This window comes from Oncorhynchus nerka, linkage group LG22 (assembly GCF_034236695.1).
Source record: "Oncorhynchus nerka isolate Pitt River linkage group LG22, Oner_Uvic_2.0, whole genome shotgun sequence".
Lineage (NCBI taxonomy): Eukaryota > Metazoa > Chordata > Actinopteri > Salmoniformes > Salmonidae > Oncorhynchus > Oncorhynchus nerka.
Genome location: NC_088417.1, coordinates 41,537,739 through 41,555,655, shown reverse-complemented (window position 1 = coordinate 41,555,655; position 17,917 = coordinate 41,537,739). Strand labels below are relative to the sequence as shown.

Below are 17,917 nucleotides of genomic sequence, written 5' to 3'. Positions count from 1 at the left end.
CAGGGACCAGTGACACATCTAATACCTCATGCACACACACACACACCTCATGCTGTACCATCCAATGTACAGTATAGCCTTCTCTTTATTAATGCTGTATATTGTTTGTATGTTAGTGAATGTTGGCTCCTACGCCAACTGTGGCCATCTCCAAATCCAAATATGTTATGTGACCCCCAATAGCAATGCTTCTGAATCCAACTTTCTTCTCTCCGATGAGGAGAAAAGTACAGTCGCCCATAACCCTTGTGATCTTATGTGAAGTTAACGTGACAACATGTAAAAACATGTGATACCATAAAACCACACGTGGCAACATTTGAACGAGACAAAAATCTCCAGGGGACCATGACACCATCCCAAGAATGTCATTGCCCTTTCGGGAAAACCACAGGATGTGGACAATCACATGATTGCACATGTGGACAATCACACGATTTCACATTTCCACATGTTTTGCTTGTGAAATATGGTGACCTGGTGACATAACCCAACGGTTGGGAGAGTTATAGTCTGAGGATATGGGAGTACTGTCAAACTGCACTGCTATTTTAGTCATCAGTTATTCTGACTAGTCTGTTATCATTGGTTTCATTTACTTTATTTCAGCATTTTCAGTTTTTTTTTTGTACAGTTGTTGACAGGGACATGGTGGAGTAGCAGAAAGATTGGAATGCTGAGTTCAAATCCCAGGTTTGTTTTTGTTATTTCACCTTTATTTAACCAGATCGGCCAGTTGAGAACAAGTTCTCATTTACAAAAAAATCACCTTCCGGTAGCATACTTGTCATTCTTTGGGTATGAAAAAATAATAAATATTTTAATTTATTGTCTTGAACATAATTTGTGTTACAACACCTGATGGATTACTTACCATTGGTCCCAGCTAATGCAAATGAGGTGTGCTGGTATGATTAAGATGCCGAACCTTTCTAGTTCGGTTCTGCAGCTGCAGTCTGTGCCTCCTCAGCGACTCTTGGCTTACATATATATGTTTTTGTTATGAATCGGTTATTGCCGGAAAAGTGGTGCATTGTTAATATTGGGCCCAGATACTGATTTGAGAGAACAAGTTTGAAATAGTGTCATAGGTTTGTGCTCTCTCAAGCGTCCTCAGTACGTCTGGTTGGGGTCCAAGGGATGTCATTTTGGAAGCCCTGTGTTAAGTGAACCATAGGACGGAGACAGACGTATATGCTTGGGACAGATACAGTTGAAGTCAGAAGTTTATATTAACCTTATCCAAATACATTGAAACTCAGTTTTTCACAATTCGTCACATTTAATCCTAGTAAAAATCCCCTAAGGTTAGTTAGGATCACCACTTTGTTTTAAGAATGTGAAATGTTAGAATAATAGTAGAGTGATTTATTTCAGCTTTTATTTCTTTCATCACATTCCCAGTGGGTCAGAAGTTTACATACACTCAATTAGTATTTGGTAGCATTGCCTTTAAATTGTTTAACTTGGGTCAAATGTTTTGGGTAGCCTTCCACAAGCTTCCCACAATAAGTTGAGTGAATTTTGGCCCATTCCTCCTGACAGAGCTGGTGTAACTGAGTCAGGTTTGTAGGCCTCCTTACTCGCACATGCTTTTTCAGTTCTGCCCACATATTTTCTATGGAATTTGAGGTCAGGGCTTTGTGATGGCCACTCCAATACATTGACTTTGTTGTCCTTAAGCCATTTTGCCACAACTTTGGAAGTATGCTTGGGGTCATTGTCCACTTGGAAGACCCATTTGCGACCAAGCTTTAACTTCCTGACTAATTTCTTGATATTGCTTCAATATATCCACCAAATTTTCCTACCTCATGATGCCATCGATTTTGTGAAGTGCACCAGTCCCTCCTGCAGCAAAGCACCCCCACAACATGATGCTGCCACCCCTGTGCTTCACGGTTGGGATGGTGTTCTTCGGCTTGCAAGCTTCCCCCTTTTTCCTCCTAAAATAACAATGGTCATTATGGCCAAACAGTTCTATTTTTGTTTCATCATGCCAGAGGACAGTTCTCCAAAAAGTAAGATCTTTGTCCCCATGTGCAGTTGCAAACCATAGTCTGGCTTTTTTATGGCGGTTTTGGAGTAGTGGCTTCTTCCTTGCTGAGCAGCCTTTCAGGTTATGTTGATATAGGACTCATTTTACTGTGGATATAGATACTGTTGTACCCGTTTCCTCCAGCATCTTCACAAGGTCCTTTGCTGTTGTTCTGGGATTGATTTGCACTTTTCACACCAAAGTACGTTAATCTCTAGGAGACAGAACGCATCTCCTTCCTGAGCGGTATGACGGCTGCGTGGTCCCATGGTGTTTATATTACGTACTATTGTTTGTACAGATGAACGTGGTACATTCAGGCATTTGGAAATTGCTTCCAAGGATGAACCAGACCTGTGGGGGTCTACAATTTTTTTGCTGAGGTCTTGGCTGATTTCTTTTGATTTTCCCATGATGTCAAGGAAAGAGGCACCGAGTTAGAAGGTAGGCCTTGAAATACATCCACAAGTACACCTCCAATTGACTCAAATGATGTCAATTAGCCTATCAGAAGCTTCTGACGCCATGACATCACTTAGTGTGTGTAAACGTCTGACCCACTGGAATTGTGATTATGAATTCTAAGTGAAATAATAGGTCTGTAAGCAATTGTTGGAAAAATCACTTGTGCCATGCACAAAGTAGATGTCCTAACGGACTTGACAAAACTATAGTTTGTTAACAAGAAATTTGTGGAGTGGTTGAAAAACAAGTTAATGTCTCCAACCTAAGTGTATGTAAACTTCCGACTTCAACTGTATAGTATGAGGATATGTGAGTAATGTTAAACTGTTTTAGACATTGGCACACCAGCAGAGAACTCACTCACTCAGAAGTCTTTTAACAGGGCAGGGCAAAATAATTAGTGTAAGTTAACAGGCCAAATGCTGAAACGCATTAGAGCAACATCGAGGGCTGGCCTGGTTACATTTCAAAGGGATCTGAGAGGGTCATAAACTGGGAATCACAACCCTCTAGAGATTATGAAACATCGCATCTTACCAAAACAGAAAAAAACATAGTTGATTAAAGAGGTGTTAGGGCACCCTTTGGTATAGCTGACATTCCTAAGAGACACTTGCAGCATAATTTGTTCCCATCATGCCATGCTTCAGTCTACAGCATGCATCTTCACATTCGGAGGTACCCTAATGAACACCTGGTAAAGCTGTCCTCATGACAAACATAGGGGTGTTTGGGGTAACATTTGGGGGTGGGTTGACCGAGCCTACACTCGGAAGTGCTGGGGTTGGGGGTCAGGGGAGAGGGCAGGGAGGCGAGTAAAAACGTGTCAAAAACGGACATGCAGCAGAATAAACTCCTACTTTGATCCGAGCGTTGGATCTGATTGGGCATCTCTCATGTCCATCTGCCTCGCTGGCATCTCATTGGCTCCAGGGAATCCCACTGGCTTCCTAAGGGTTGATGTGATTTGAAGGTTGTCCGATTAAAATAGTTTGGTTGGTGGGACAACACACTAGTGGCAGCAAGCAGGATGTCTGTACTGAAGGACAAACTCGTGGTTGTGTGTACGTCTGTGTAGGTGAGGGTACGTTAGTATCGGTGCAAGTGTGGAGGTAGTATGTACAGGCATCAGTGTGGGGTGCATTTGTGTGCATGCACACACAAAGTGAGAGAGGAGGACATAGTGGATCCTGGTGATCAGTAGATCTGGGGGCCTCATTTGACACTTGTCTAGCAGGGAAAGGTTCTCATTGGACAGTGGGGAATCATGCTTCACTCACTTCAGTGTTTAGATGGCACACTAACAACAAGCAGACACATTGGTAATGAACACACTGGGACTAAGGCACAGACTAGCACACCGTGGAACAGGGAGTGACAGAAGCAAAAACACCCCATCTAGTCCTACTAGGATCCAGGTCGAATTGATAAAAGTAGTGCGTGGGCTTACTGGGCATATCTGAATGCTTCAATGTAGGCTTATAGTCTTTGTGGGTTTTCTATGTGCAAGGTATAGCTGCACCTGAAGCTTTTTCACAAATTATAGGGCTGTCTTATAATTCTCAGCCCAAAGCATCCTTCCTATTGTCTACAATGCAAAAAGTACCAAATTAAATCTGATCTTTGACTCGACTGCAATTACATAAAACTATTTCTAGCATCCTTGTAAATTGAAATTTGAATATGCCCTATTTTTAGAAGCATGGCAGATTTGTATGGGTAGAAAAGTGCTGGCTCGACAGGACGAGCTCAGGTGCATCTAGCCAATAGCCATACGGTTTCAATGACACTGCAAACACTGGTGGCTGTGCTTGTGCTGGGCTGTTGGCTGGGGAGGGGGCTGTCAGCTGCCAGAGGACAAGCATATGCTTTGCCTGAGAAAGTGTCACCTACTGGGTCACCCTGGGACATCGATCGGGCAGGCCCTCAACGGGAGGGAGCCGTGGGGGTAGGGGTGGAGGGCCGACATAGGACAACAATTTTCCTGGCCCTTGTTTGACAAGGCTGCTTAATTGTGAGTGGATCAATTGCACTGCGGATACAGAGAGGGAGAATATTGATCAACTCTCTAATAACTACACCTGGCTCTATCACCTCCCTGAGGAATTACTCAGGGCCGGTGGTGTACATGTGAAGCCCAACACAATGTGGGTGTGGTTCTGAGGAACTGTTTTTGTGACTGTCAAGTATTTTTAGAAGCCAGTTCATGGGACAGACTGATTCGTTTTGGCAGAGATTTTATATCTCATAACCCAGGTTAGCTCTTATTCTGAGGAGTGGAGATGGTTTCCACAATATGCTGACCATGATAGCTAACAGACCACAAAATAGAGGTCATAAATGTGGCTAAACCTAAATCGCCAAGTGTAGATAAGGGGTGAACAGGGTCAGAGAGTTGTGGATAGGTTGCAATACTAAAGCAAGCAGTAGGGGGAGCACAGATAAGAGAGAGAGAGCACTCACAGCACAATGCAGGAGTGAGAAACACTCGGTCTGATAGATGCAGATGGTGAATTGCAGTTATTACACACAGAAACATGACCAGAGGCAGGCATGGAGTAGAGAGGGCTAGGTTGCAGAGGTGAGAGGGGACGGTGGTTGGATCTTGGATGAATCCTGGCCGTGTGACTCACTTTCTGGCCCGGTTCTGTACGTTCTGCTGCTGCTGGTTCTGCTGGGAGGGGGCAGGTCTCTTGCGGCTGGGCTCCATGACCGGGGTGGGCAGGCCGGGCCGCACCGTAGGGCTCCCACTGTACGGGGGGCCGGGGGGGCCCATGGGGGCACCCTGGTGGGGCATCCTAGCTCCAGATGGCATTCCAGGACGCTAGAGATGACAGGAGACACGGTATTAGTTACTGCACATTTCAAATACACAGAAGTAGGGCTGGGCGGTATACCGTATTTTACTATATACACCGGTATTGATGCTCAGGCCGGTTTGTGTTTTTACTTTACCTTCTATTACGGTATTTCAATGTTTGGTTTGTTAAATGTGATACGTAACTCTAGCGAGTTTAATGTCCGTTTTTATAGTTTACTCTGTTTGCTACTTGAGCCGTCTTTCTCCCTCTCCTCTTGCTGCAAGCCGCGTCCCACACCAAGCCTGCCCGTCAATCAAGGAGAGAGCAGCTGCTCGACCACGGAGTCACAAGCACGTTCTTTTTCTTTTTTTTTTCTTTTTTTGTTGAATTTTACCCCTTTTTCTCCCCAATTTTCGTGGTATCCAATTATTGTAGTAGCTACTATCTTGTCTCATCGCTACAACTCCCGTACGGGCTCGGGAGAGACGAAGGTTGAATGTCATGCGTCCTCCGATACACAACCCAACCAGCCGTACTGCTTCTTAACACAGAGCGCATCCAACCCGGAAGCCAGCCGCACCAATGTGTCGGAGGCTACACCATGCACCCTGCAACCTTGGTTAGCGCGCACTGCGCCCGGCCCGCTACAGGAGTCGCTGGTGCGCGATGAGACAAGGACATCCCTACCGACCAAGCCCTCCCTAACCCGGACGACGCTAGGCCAATTGTGCGTCGCCCCACGGACCTCCCGGTCGCGGCCGGTTACGACAGAGCCTGGGCGCGAACCCAGGGACTCTGATGGCACAGCTGGCGCTGCAGTACAGCGCCCTTAACCACTGCGCCACCCGGCAGGCCCCACAAGCACGTTCTTGCCGTTCACTCTGCAGTCTGCATGGTCAGATAGACGCCGAAAGATGGCTGTGACAACGATGCTGCTTTCTATAAGCGTTCTATAAATACACTATTCGTTTGTGTATCTTACTGTGTAAAAACTACTGTATGCTAGTTTGTCTTTAGCAAGTTCTATTAGCCACTCATGCTAATCTCTAGTTAGTACATTTAGCAAGCTAGCTAGTCAGCTAAGAGTCAGCGCAAATGTAGCTAGCTAATACAGCCTGGTCACAGATAGAACAATAAACTAGATGTTTCACAGGATGTATAAATCTGAAGCTTCTGGTTGGCGATGAGAGGAAGCCCAGTTGCCGGCAGTGGGAGAAGATTAGGATTTTGGCCGACATTCTGCAAATTTTCTCATCAATTAAACATTTGATCTCAATACAGTACTGTTCCCAAAACAATAATTTGTTACGAACAGAGTGGACTTGTTTAGCAGACTTTACCCTTTGCCAAAGTTTCAAAACTATTTTATTATTTACAATGAGTGCAAGGACGAATTGAATTATTGCACACGTCACAGAAATATGCAAATACATGCTAGAACGTGCCAATAGGATCTCGATAGCTCGTGCTTGGCTCTGCCCACCTCCTTGCTTGTTCTACCAACTATGGTTAATTTGCTCCCATTGGAAACAACAGGCTGTGGTCTATCTTGGGTTAGTTATAAAAAATATGTTGCATGTTACCAGTGCTGGTGTAGTCCTATATAAACATGTTGGTTGTGCAACAGTATCTTCTAAATCGGATAAGAATAGGCGAAGCATTAATATGTTAGTTAGCTAGCTACTTGAGGTAAGAAAACATGTAATGTAACATCTATTATGTTCCCCTGAAAACACTGAACAACACTTTGGTTCCTACCCTGTCAATTCCTGTAATGTAAACAACAATGTATTCAATGTGCTCCCCGCTATATTCCAACGATGGAAAAATAATGATTAATCTAACTCTTTGATTTCAACAGTTCACCAGTTAACTATGCCTAGACGTTTTGCACATATCATGCAGCTCTGCTTGGAACAGTGTGGAAATAACTAAAGTGCAGGAAATTATTAAATTTGTTTTTGTTTCAAGTTGGATTGAACCGTATAAAATCATCCGAATGGAGAAAGCCCCATTGAAATCACTTTTAATGTGGTGCCACCCTAGAGTCATGAACTACTCAAAGCATATTTAGAATGTGAAAAATATTGTGATAAGATATTTTGGTCATATTTCCCAACCCTACACAGACGTCATGGTTTGGTGTGTAGTGTACACTCATATGACTGGTCTGTATCAGGAGTGTTAAGCCAGGACTGGAACTAAATCATGCACATACCAATGCCTTCCAGGACCGGGAACCCCTGGTTTATGTCCTAGCCCAGGTGTAATTTACTCCAGTGAATCCATTAATAAAATATTGAATGAATGAAAACAAGTCGCATAGGAATCATTACACATGAATACTTTCTCACTCACTCATGTATCTCTTATTCTTGCTGATAGCAAGATCACTCAAAACACACCCTGAAGAAAGGGCTAACAGTGACCGCACACACACACACACACAAAAGCCAAATGTCCAACAATCTAGCAGCGGCCTGCAACATGGTGAAACTGAAGGGGGGGGGGGGGACACACACACAACACCTGTGGCTGCCTGTCAGTCACTCCGTGTGTCTGTCCCATGGCAACAGCTGTTGTCCCAGGCTGTGTTTGATGCCGTAGCGAATTGCCTGGCTGGAGATGGGGTCAAAAAACTGAATCCAAAGAGCTCCCCAATGAGAGAGAACCCTAAGAGCTACCCAATGAGAGGAGAGAACCCAAAGAGCTACCCAATGAGAGGAGAGAACCCTAAGAGCTACCCAATGAGAGGAGAGAACCCTAAGAGCTACCCAATGAGAGGAGAGAACCCTAAGAGCTACCCAATGAGAGGAGAGAACCCAAAGAGCTACCCAATGAGAGGAGAGAACCCAAAGAGCTACCCAATGAGAGGAGAGAACCCAAAGAGCTACCCAATGAGAGGAGAGAACCCAAAGAGCTACCCAATGAGAGGAGAGAACCCTAAGAGCTACCCAATGAGAGGAGAGAACCCAAAGAGCTACCCAATGAGAGGAGAGAACCCAAAGAGCTACCCAATGAGAGGAGAGAACCCAAAGAGCTACCCAATGAGAGGAGAGAACCCAAAGAGCTACCCAATGAGAGGAGAGAACCCAAAGAGCTACCCAATGAGAGGAGTGAACCCAAAGAGCTACCCAATGAGAGAAGAGAACCCAGAGCTACCCAATGAGAGGAGAGAACCCAGAGCTACCCAATGAGAGGAGAGAACCCAGAGCTACCCAATGAGAGGAGAGAACCCAGAGCTACCCAATGAGAGGAGAGAACCCTAAGAGCTACCCATTGAGAAAAGAAATCAATGAGCTACCTAATAGAGCCCCACAGTGGAGTTGTCACAATACCCATAAACTAGCAGTCAAACAGGGAAATGGTTCCAATTGTTTTTCCAACAGTAATTTCTCTGAGAAGTGAACCCTGCGAGCTCCTGCACGTCATCTCTAGCTGACACCTTTGCTATCAGGTATTGTGTCAATTTAAAACTTGCACAAGGCAGTTCACAGAATTGTCAATTTAAAGAAACGTAGCCAATTTATTCATGACTAAATTTAGCTAACATTACCTTGGTTCGGAAGTCTCGTGCACATCATCATGGCATTGGTAGTTCTTTATGATAGCCACATTAGCAGCAAATTAAATACAATTTTGGGGGGGTAAATACAGGCAAATATATTGCTAAAAGTCACCTTGTCCTAGAGAAATGTACACCAGGGTAAGTTTACACGAAACACAGCCCTTATTTGAAGTGTTTCTAAAATTCCCTATGGGGGAAAAAATGAATGGTGGAAAAACAATTGGAACAATTTCCTTGTTTGACCGCTAGGTTTTATGGGTATTATGACTGATACTGTGGTACTCTATGAGAGGAGAGTTCCAGAGTCCTAGAACTCAATGTGCTACAAGCACAAAAGTAAATACAAAGAAACGTAGCTCTATCTCCATTTTGTTATGACATCAATGCTCCATGAGATTAGAAAGTCAATCATTACTTTTTTTGGGAGGGAAACATTTCCTAATACGGCACTTTCCCTAAAAGCGTTGGCATGCCATTGGAGTGGTAAAATCAACAAAACCACAAAGGGAAAACACTAAGTACATAGTTTAAAGAGGACATTGTATGCCAATTCTAAAGACCAATTTTGATTTAACGTGTGGATAAAATTGTATAATGATCATTCCACAAGGGGAAACTGTGTCACATTGGTTATTTTATGACCATTATTTGAGCGAGGCTAAATGCCTATTCCTTTCTTGACTCCTGCGATAACCCCTTATTCATGGCAAACAATCACCTTTACAACTTAGTATCAAAGTGGCCTTGGTAGGAGAGTTTAAAAGCCTCCTAGGCTGCATCCCAAATGGCTTCCCGTTCCCTATAAATGAACTACTTTTAACCTTATTGGCCCTGGTCAAAAGTAGTGCATTATATAGGGAGAATGGTGCTATTTGGGGCGCAGGCCAACTTTTTTCCATCAGTCAGGAAGTGGTTCTGCAGTATGGTTCCCTGGTGGCTGTGAAATGTGGCACCTCACAGAGTGTGAAATGGAGTGACAATAGCCCCACATTACTGACCACCTCCCCAGTTCTGCCGTGAACTCAGGGAGATTCTCATTTAGTCAAAAGATCGTCATCTCCTCGACTCCTCCGTCCCGTCTCCTCCACGACTCGGAAACCGATAAGTGGTTGAGGACAGTGTCTATTCTTTGTTAGGCAAACCTGGGAAAAAAAGTGTCCCCCCTCCTTGATATCCCCCTTTCGTAGAGGATAGTCATGTGTATCCTACCGGAGTCCTTTGTGGAAGAGTTTAGATATCTGCCATACCCCCTTTGAATCATCTGTTGTTTTGTCAAGGGGAAAAGCATGCACACGTTTAGAAACGATACGCTACTTATCGTTTCATCTAGAAAATGTCTGCCACATTTCTTTTTACAACTTTACACATATTTTGGGATTCCTCTGTAAAAGTAATTTGCCTGACGACGTGCTAGTGGACAAGGAGAGTCTAGTTTCATACGTTGCCACATTTCTGCTCCTCTCCTCCTCTCCTTGATTACCTTTGTTTTTCAAACGGAGGAGAGTTCGCAAAACCTATAGAGAATCTCCCGAAGACAGACAGAACAGAGTAACAGGTGATAGATACTGTTCTGCCAAATACGATCTCTGGGATGATCTTGCATCACCCATGTTTTAAGCTAGTGCTGTGACATTTTCCATTAGGGAGAAATGGTGTGGGTTTTCAAATCGACACTAAAACTGTTGTGAAATTTGGGGAGTATTGGGAGCTAACATACTGTATGCAAATCTACAAATCGCTTAAAAGCACACAAACGCAAACACTATTAATCATCAACAGCAATCCGTTTATTAACTCCATCTTATCTGCTCTAGTCATTTGGTTGAGTGACTGTGAAATAGGGCTGTGGGAGACGTTAGGTGCAGTTTGTGGCACTACTGTAACCTAAGGGGTCACCACTGTTTCCACTCTGGGGCTGCAGAGGTCTCTGCCTGTCAGAGAGCTCACAGAGCAGTCAAACATATGGTGCTCTGGTAAAAAGTAGTGCACTATATAGGGAATGTGGTGCCATTTGCGACGGAACCAGGCCCACGTGGGAAAACAGCCGCAGAAACAGCCATGTTACGACCAGCATAACATGAGGAACAAAATGGCAATAGGAAAAAGCCTTATATAGGATCTGTAAAATATATTCTATGCTTGTAGTACTCAAATAACACCAATAGCCACAAAAATGCCACAGCCTCTGGCTTTACATTTCTTGAATCAATTGCAGCCAACATTGAGCACCCTCTTAACATTAACATCGTTAAACCATCAATATGCACTAAGATCCCCCCCGCACAGCTGATCTCAATTACAACTGCTATTGGCAACCATTTTACCGCTCCCTAAAGCGGATGTCGGTGTTAAAGGCCCAATGCAGCAGTTTTTATATCAATATCAAATAAGTACCTTACCGTAATAGATTCAGCTGTTGTACAATATCATATTAAAACACAAGAAAAACAGAATTTTGACTGCCTTTAACTCTAAGTCCTGGTTGCTGCCAACATTTCTTAAAACTACTTAGACCTCTGGTGGGTATTATCTTTGGTAAATCTAATATTTGAGCTGGATAAGCACAGACTTAACTATTTGACAACCATTCTGTACAAGTGAAATTACATATTTCCTCGTTTACTAGAGAGAATCTACTGTGGCAATATACTCTACACATTTTTATTAATGTGAAGCTTTTGTTGGTATGTTCAATGTATTTTTATATTTGATAACTTGTCTTAAAACATACAGTGAGTGGTGCAGCGGTCTAAGGCACTGCATCGCGAGAGGCGTCACTACAGATCCGGGTTTGATCCCAGGCTGTGTTCGAGCTTGCCGCGACCGAGAGACCCATGAGGCGGTGAACAATTGGCCCAGTGTCGTCCGGGTTAGGGGAGGGTTTGGCCGGCCCGGGATGTCCTTGTCCCATCACGCTCTAGTGACTCCTTGTGGCGGGCCGGGCGCATGCACGCTGACTTTGGTCACCAGTTGTACGGTGTTTCCTCCGACACATTGGTGCGGCTGGCTTCCAGGTTAAGCGAGCAGTGTGGCTTGGCAGGGTCGTGTTTCAGAGGACGTATGGCTCTCGACCTTCACCTCTCCCGGGCCCGCATGGGAGTTGCAGCGATGGGACAAGACTAACTACCAATTGGATATCATATAAATACAGTATGGGAATTTCTTATCAAAAGGGGTATAAATAAAGTATTCCTGAACTGTCTACATCTAAAATCGGTAACTTAACCAAGCCAATCATGATTGAGTTAATATAATCTGTATTCATTCAATTATAGTCTAATCAAGGTTAATTAATCAATTAATTAATCAAGGTCTAATTATATTCTAATGTGGCCCAAACAATAATGCACTGTATTGTACTTTACTGTACAGTAGAGTATAGTTCAGTACAGGAAAGTAGAGATGTAGGGCAGCCACTTCTTATGCAAGAATGCAAGAATTTCCTGTGTTGTCTTAGGAATTCAACATTCTCTGTGTTGAACCCCCAATGTCACACCTCTGAGAAGCAGAGGTTCTGTCGTGATTACCTCACGTATCTCTAATATCTGATTGCCGGTTAACTTTACAGTAATACTTTTGGTCAACAACTCAGATTTTTAATCAAAATGACTCGGATTCTTCTAAAAAGGGTCTTCTCTTACATTCATTGTTCTTACTCTTATGTTCCTGACCTGCTGTGGTGAGATACGCTCTCTCCTTCTCTCTATCTCTCCCATGAGCTATGGGCCATGGCACGGGCCATGGTTTCTTTGTCTCCCTCTTATGCTTGGAATAATGCCTGATAATGCCTTGTATGTGAATCCATTCATTTGACAAAGTAATTGTATATTGCTAATTATCTTTATGGAGTCAGATAAACATTTTAATTGCTTAGTTTGCCTTGGAATACACCCACAGGTACACCTCCACTTGACTCAAATTATGTCAATTTGCCTACCAGAAGCTTCTGAAGCCATGACATTTTTTTTTTTTTCCCAAGATGTTTAAAGGCACAGTCAACTTAGTGTATGTACACTTCTGACCCACTGGAATTGTGATACAGGGAATTATAAGTGAAATAATCTGTCTGTAAACAATTGTTGGAAAAATTACTTGTGTCATGCACAAAGTAGAGGTCCTAACCGACTTGACAAAACTATAGTTTGTTAACAAGAAATTTGTGGAGTGGTTGAAACACTTAGGTTGGAGTCATTAAAACTAGTTCATGTAGACTTCAACTGTACATATAATATACTGTATATACACATATCAAATCTTACTGCCCACTACAGAGTACAGTTCAGTACATTAAAGTATAGTGCTGTACTATACTGGGTCTATATTCTTACAATAAATATTTTTGATTTATACCAGTCTTGGTATTTTCAATGTTCCTGATAGGTCGATATTTCATTGGGGTCAGGAGTAGAGAACCTAGATGCAGCTGTCTGGTATCTAAATCGTTTGACACAGTAACAACGGAAGACCAACTGATCTGCTGGTTTATTCTTGTGGGTTTTTTGGTGCATGTTATCTCCCGTTAGTAGCGTTTTAAGAAGTCTAGTGGTAACATGCAGCTGTGCATTAACTTCTGCCTGTTGGTTGCAATTGATCCCATTAAAATGGAGGCCAGCTAGTCTGTCAGTGAGTTGGAGAGAGGCTGTGGTGGAATGGAGTCCATGTCCTCTCCCAGTCACAGTCACACAGGTGCAGCTGTCACTGTGTTGGCTGCAGGCGGGCTGGGAGGGAGGAGAAGCAGCTGTGTGGTTTCTCTGGGGCCTGGGCAGAGAGAAAGTGGCTCTAACTTTAACAGCCCTGTTGGGGTCTGGGTGCTGCTGGCTGGTCTCTTCCTTTGGTTACCTTGACAAGAAGACCCTGGCTCTTCTCCTCCTCCCTCCCCCCACTGTCCACTTCCTATCTCGCAGGAGGGTGGAGCGTTTCCCCTAGACTGGGCGTGTGGCCAGACCCCACTGTGCTGTGTGGCCACCCAAGGTAGAGGGAAAGGGGACAACTAGTCAGTTGCACAACTGAATTCAGGGGACTGGGAGAGGATAGGGGAGAGACCTGATTGAAGGAGTGGTTATACTATAGTGGGCAAATAATGGGTTAACTGGGATGCTGTAAAGTATAGAAAAGGAATGATTGGCTGATTGGATGTGCCCAATTGGCTGATTGGATGTGCCCTATTGGATGTGCCCCATTGGCTGATTGGATGTGCCCTATTGGGTGGTCCTCCTCCGAAGTAATTGTCTTCCCAAATCCTAACAAATCCATGCCAACAGCAGCCCCCCATCTGATTTCTGTCCTCCACTCTTCCGTCTCTCACAACTCTGCCTGCCAGGCAGCAATTCAATCTGCCATGTTGTTGGATATCTGAGACTACCTTTGATGGCATCTGTAGGGAGGGTTGAAGGGGTTTGGAGAGGCCACAGTGTATTTAACTTCTTCGAGATAGGGGGCGCTCTTTTAATTTTTGGATAAAAAACGTTCCCGTTTTAAACTAGATATTTTGTCACGAAAAGATGCTCGACTATGCATGTAATTGACAGCTTTGGAAAGAACAAACTCTGAAGTTTCCAAAACTGCAAAGATATTATCTGTGAGTGCCCCAGAACTAATGCTACAGGCGAAACCAAGATGAAATTTCATACAGGAAATGGTCCAGATTTTGAATGCCCTGTGTTCCAATGTCCTTATATGGCTGTGAATGCGCCAGGAATGAGCCTGCACTTTCTGTCGTTTCCCCAAGGTGTCTGCAGCATTGTGACGTATTTGTAGGCATATCATTGGAAGATTGACCATAAGAGACTACATTTACCAGGTGTCCGCCCGGTGTCCTCCGTCGAAATTATTGCGTAATCTCCAGGTCCATGCGCGTTCCATTTTCTTTAGAGGAGAAACCAAACTGCCACGAATGATTTATCATCGATAGATATGTGAAAAACACCTTGAGGATTGATTCTAAACAACGTTTGCCATGTTTCTGTCGATATTATGGAGTTAATTTGGGAAAAAGTTTGCGTTGTAATGACTTAATTTTCTGTTTTTTTCTTACCCAAACGTGATGAACAAAACGGAGCAATTTGTCCTACACAAATAATCTTTTTGGAAAAACTGAACATTTGCTATCTAACTGAGAGTCTCCTCATTGAAAACATCTTAAGTTCTTCAGATGCTAGGCTATCAATACTCTTACACAAATGCTTGTTTAGCTATGGTTCAAAAGCATATTTTGGAAAATCTGAGATGACAATGTTGTTAACAAAAGGCTAAGCTTGAGAGCAAATATATTTATTTCATTTCATTTGCGATTTTCATGAATAGTTAACGTTGCGTTATGGTAGAGAGAGAGGGGGGAGAGGGGAGAGAGCGGGGAGAGAGAGCGGGAAGCGAGAGAGAGGAGAGCGAGAAGGGGAGAGAGAGAGAAGAAGAAGAGAGGAGAGAAGCGAGGAATGAAGCGAGAGAAAAGAAAAGAGAGGAAAGGAAAATGAGAGAAAGGAGAAAGCGAAGAGAAAACGAAGGAGGAAAAGGAGAGAAAGAAAATAAGGGAGCGAGAAGAAGAGAGAGAGGGAGAGAGAGAGAGGAGAAAGAAGGCAGAAGAAGAGAGGGAGAAGAGAGGGAAGAAAGAGAAGGAAGAAAGCGAAGAGAGAGAAGAGAAGAGAAGAGGCGAGAGAGAGAGAGGAGAAGAAGAAGAGAGAAGGGGGAGGGAGAGAGAGAGGGAAGCGAAAGAAGAAGAGGAAGAGAAGAAGAGAGAGAAAGAGGAAAAAAGAGAGAGGAGAAGAGGGAAGAGAAGAGAAGAGAGAAACTGAGAGGAAAGCAGAAGAGAGAGCGAAGAGAAGGGAAGAAAGCGAAGGAGGGAAGGAAAATGAAGGGAGAGAAGCGAGAAGAGGAGAAAGCGAAGAGAGCGAGAGAGGAAGGAGAGAGAGGGGAGAGAGAGGGGGAGAGAGAGGAAGGAGAGAGGAGGGAGAAAGAAGGGGAGAGGAGAGGGGGAGAGAGGCGAGAAAGAGAAGGAGAAGCGAGAGAGGGGGGCGAGGGGGGAGGGCGGGGGGAGAAGGGGGGGAGAGAGAGGGGGGAGAGAGAGAGAAAGGAGAGAGAGGAGGGAGAGAGAGGGGGAGAGAGGAGGGGGAGAGAGAGGGGAGGAGAGGGGGAGAGAGGGGGAGAGAGAGGAGAGAGAGGGGGAGAGAGGAGGAGGAGAGCGGAGAAAGAGAGGGAGAAAAGCGAGGGAGGGAGAGAGGAGAAGGAGAGGGAGAGAGAGCGAGAGGGGAGGAGAGGAGGAGAAGGAAGAGAGGAGGAGAAAGGGGAGAGAGAGAGGAAGAGGGAGAGAGGAGAGAGAGAGGAAGAGAGAGAGGGAGAGAGAGGGGAAGAGAGGGAGAGGGGGAGAGCGAGGAGAAGAGAGAGGAAAGAAGGGAGAGAGAGAGGAGGAGAGGGGGAGAGAGGGGGAGAGGGGGAGAAGGGGGAAGGAGAGAGGAAAAATGGGAGAGAAGGAGAGGAAATGGGGAGAGAGAAGGAGGGAGAAGCGAGGAAGAGAAAGGGGAGAGAGGGGGAGAGAGGCGAGGGGAGAGAGAGGAGAAAGCGAAGAGGAAGAGCGGGAGAAAGAAAAGGAGAGAGAGAGAGCGAGAGAGGAAAGAAAGCGAGAGAAAGAGAGCGAGAGAAAAGCGAGAGAGGGAGGAGATAAGCGAGAGAGGAGGGAGGAAGGCGAGAGAAGAGGGAGAGGAGAAAGAGAGAGGAAGAGGGAAGAGAGCAGAGAGAGGGGAAAGAAAAGCAGAGAGAGAGGGGGAGAAGCGAGAAAGAGGAGGGAGATAAGAGAGAGAGAGGAGGGGAGATAGCGAGAGAGAGGAGGAGATAGCGAGGAAGAGGGGAGGAGATAGCGAGAGAGAGAGGGGAGGGAGATAGCGAGAGAGAGGGAGGAATATGCGAGAGAGAGGGGAGGAGATAGCGAGAGGGGGAGGAGATAGCGAGAGAAGGAGATGAAGAGAGGGGAGGAGATAGCGAGAGAGGAGGAGGGAGAAAGCGAGAGAGAGGGGGGAGGGAGATAGCGAGAGAGGGAGGAGATAGCGAGAAGAGAGGGAGGGAGATAAAGCGAGAGAAAGGAGGAGATAGCGAAGAGGGGGAGGGAGATAGCGAGAGAGAGGGAGGGAGATAGCGAGAAGAGGGAGGGAGATAGCGAGAGAGGGAGGGAGATAGGGAGAGGGGAGGGAGATAGCGAGAGAGAGGGAGGAGATATGAGAGAGAGGGGAGGAGATAGCGAGAGAGAGGGAGGGAGATAAGCGAGAGAGGGAGGAGATAGAGGAGAAGGGAGGAGATAGCGAGAGGGAGGAGATAGCGAGAGAGGAGAGAAGAGAGAAGAGAGGAAGAGTGAGAAGGGGAAGAGAGAGGGGGAGAGGGCAGAGAGAGCAGAGAGAGGAGGAAACAGCGAGAGAGGGGAGAGAGCAGAGAGAGAGCAGGGAGAGGCAGAGAGAGAGGGAGAAAGAGAGGGAGAGGAGGGAGAAAGAGGGGACGGAAGCGGGGGAGGAGGAAGAAGCGGGGGAGAGGGGGAGAGAGGGCGAGAGGCGAAGGGGGGAGAGCCGAGAGGAGGAAGAGGGAGAAGCGAGGAAGGGGAGAGAAGGGGAGAGAAAGCGAGAGGGAGAGAGGAGGAGGAAGCGAGGGAGAGGGAGCGAGGAAAGAGGAGAAGCGAGGAGGGAGGAGGAAACGGGAGAGAGGAGAGGGAAAGCGAAGGGGGAGAGGAAAGCGAGAGGGAGAGGAGAGAAGCGACGGGAGGAGAGGAGAGAGAGAAAGCGGGGGAAAAGGAGAGGACGAGAGAAGGGAAACGAGAGGGAAGGGAGAAGCGAGAGGGGAGAAAGGGAGAGGGGGAGAGAGGAAAGGGAAGATCGAGGAGAGAAGGAAGACGAGGGGAAGAGGAAACGAAGAGAAAGGAGAGGGCGAGAGAGAGAAAGCGAAGGAGCGAGAAACGAGAGGGGAGAGCGAGGAAGAGAAGAAAAGCGAAGAGGAGAAAGGAAGAGAGAGAGGAAGGAGAAGCGAAAGAGGAGGAGAAAGCGAAGAGAGGGAGAGAGGAAAGCGAGGAGAAGG

At 45.5% G+C, this 17,917-nt stretch overlaps 1 protein-coding gene across 8 annotated transcripts in view; it reads right to left on the bottom strand.

Annotated features, from left to right (window-relative positions):
• Positions 1–17,917, bottom strand: part of LOC115105183 (SWI/SNF-related matrix-associated actin-dependent regulator of chromatin subfamily D member 3) — a 70,854-nt gene that overhangs the window by 16,392 nt on the left and 36,545 nt on the right. For 6 of the 8 annotated variants that reach the window (XM_029626885.2, XM_029626881.2, XM_029626882.2 and 3 more), the window contains exons 2-3: positions 5,137–5,327; positions 3,364–3,453 (exon numbers count right to left, since the gene is read on the bottom strand). In XM_029626885.2, the coding sequence (XP_029482745.1) occupies positions 3,364–3,453; positions 5,137–5,327 (281 nt within the window). The remainder of the gene's footprint in view (positions 1–3,363; positions 3,454–5,136; positions 5,328–17,917) is intronic. The other 2 variants (XM_029626887.2, XM_029626889.2) reach the window with 1 other exon arrangement.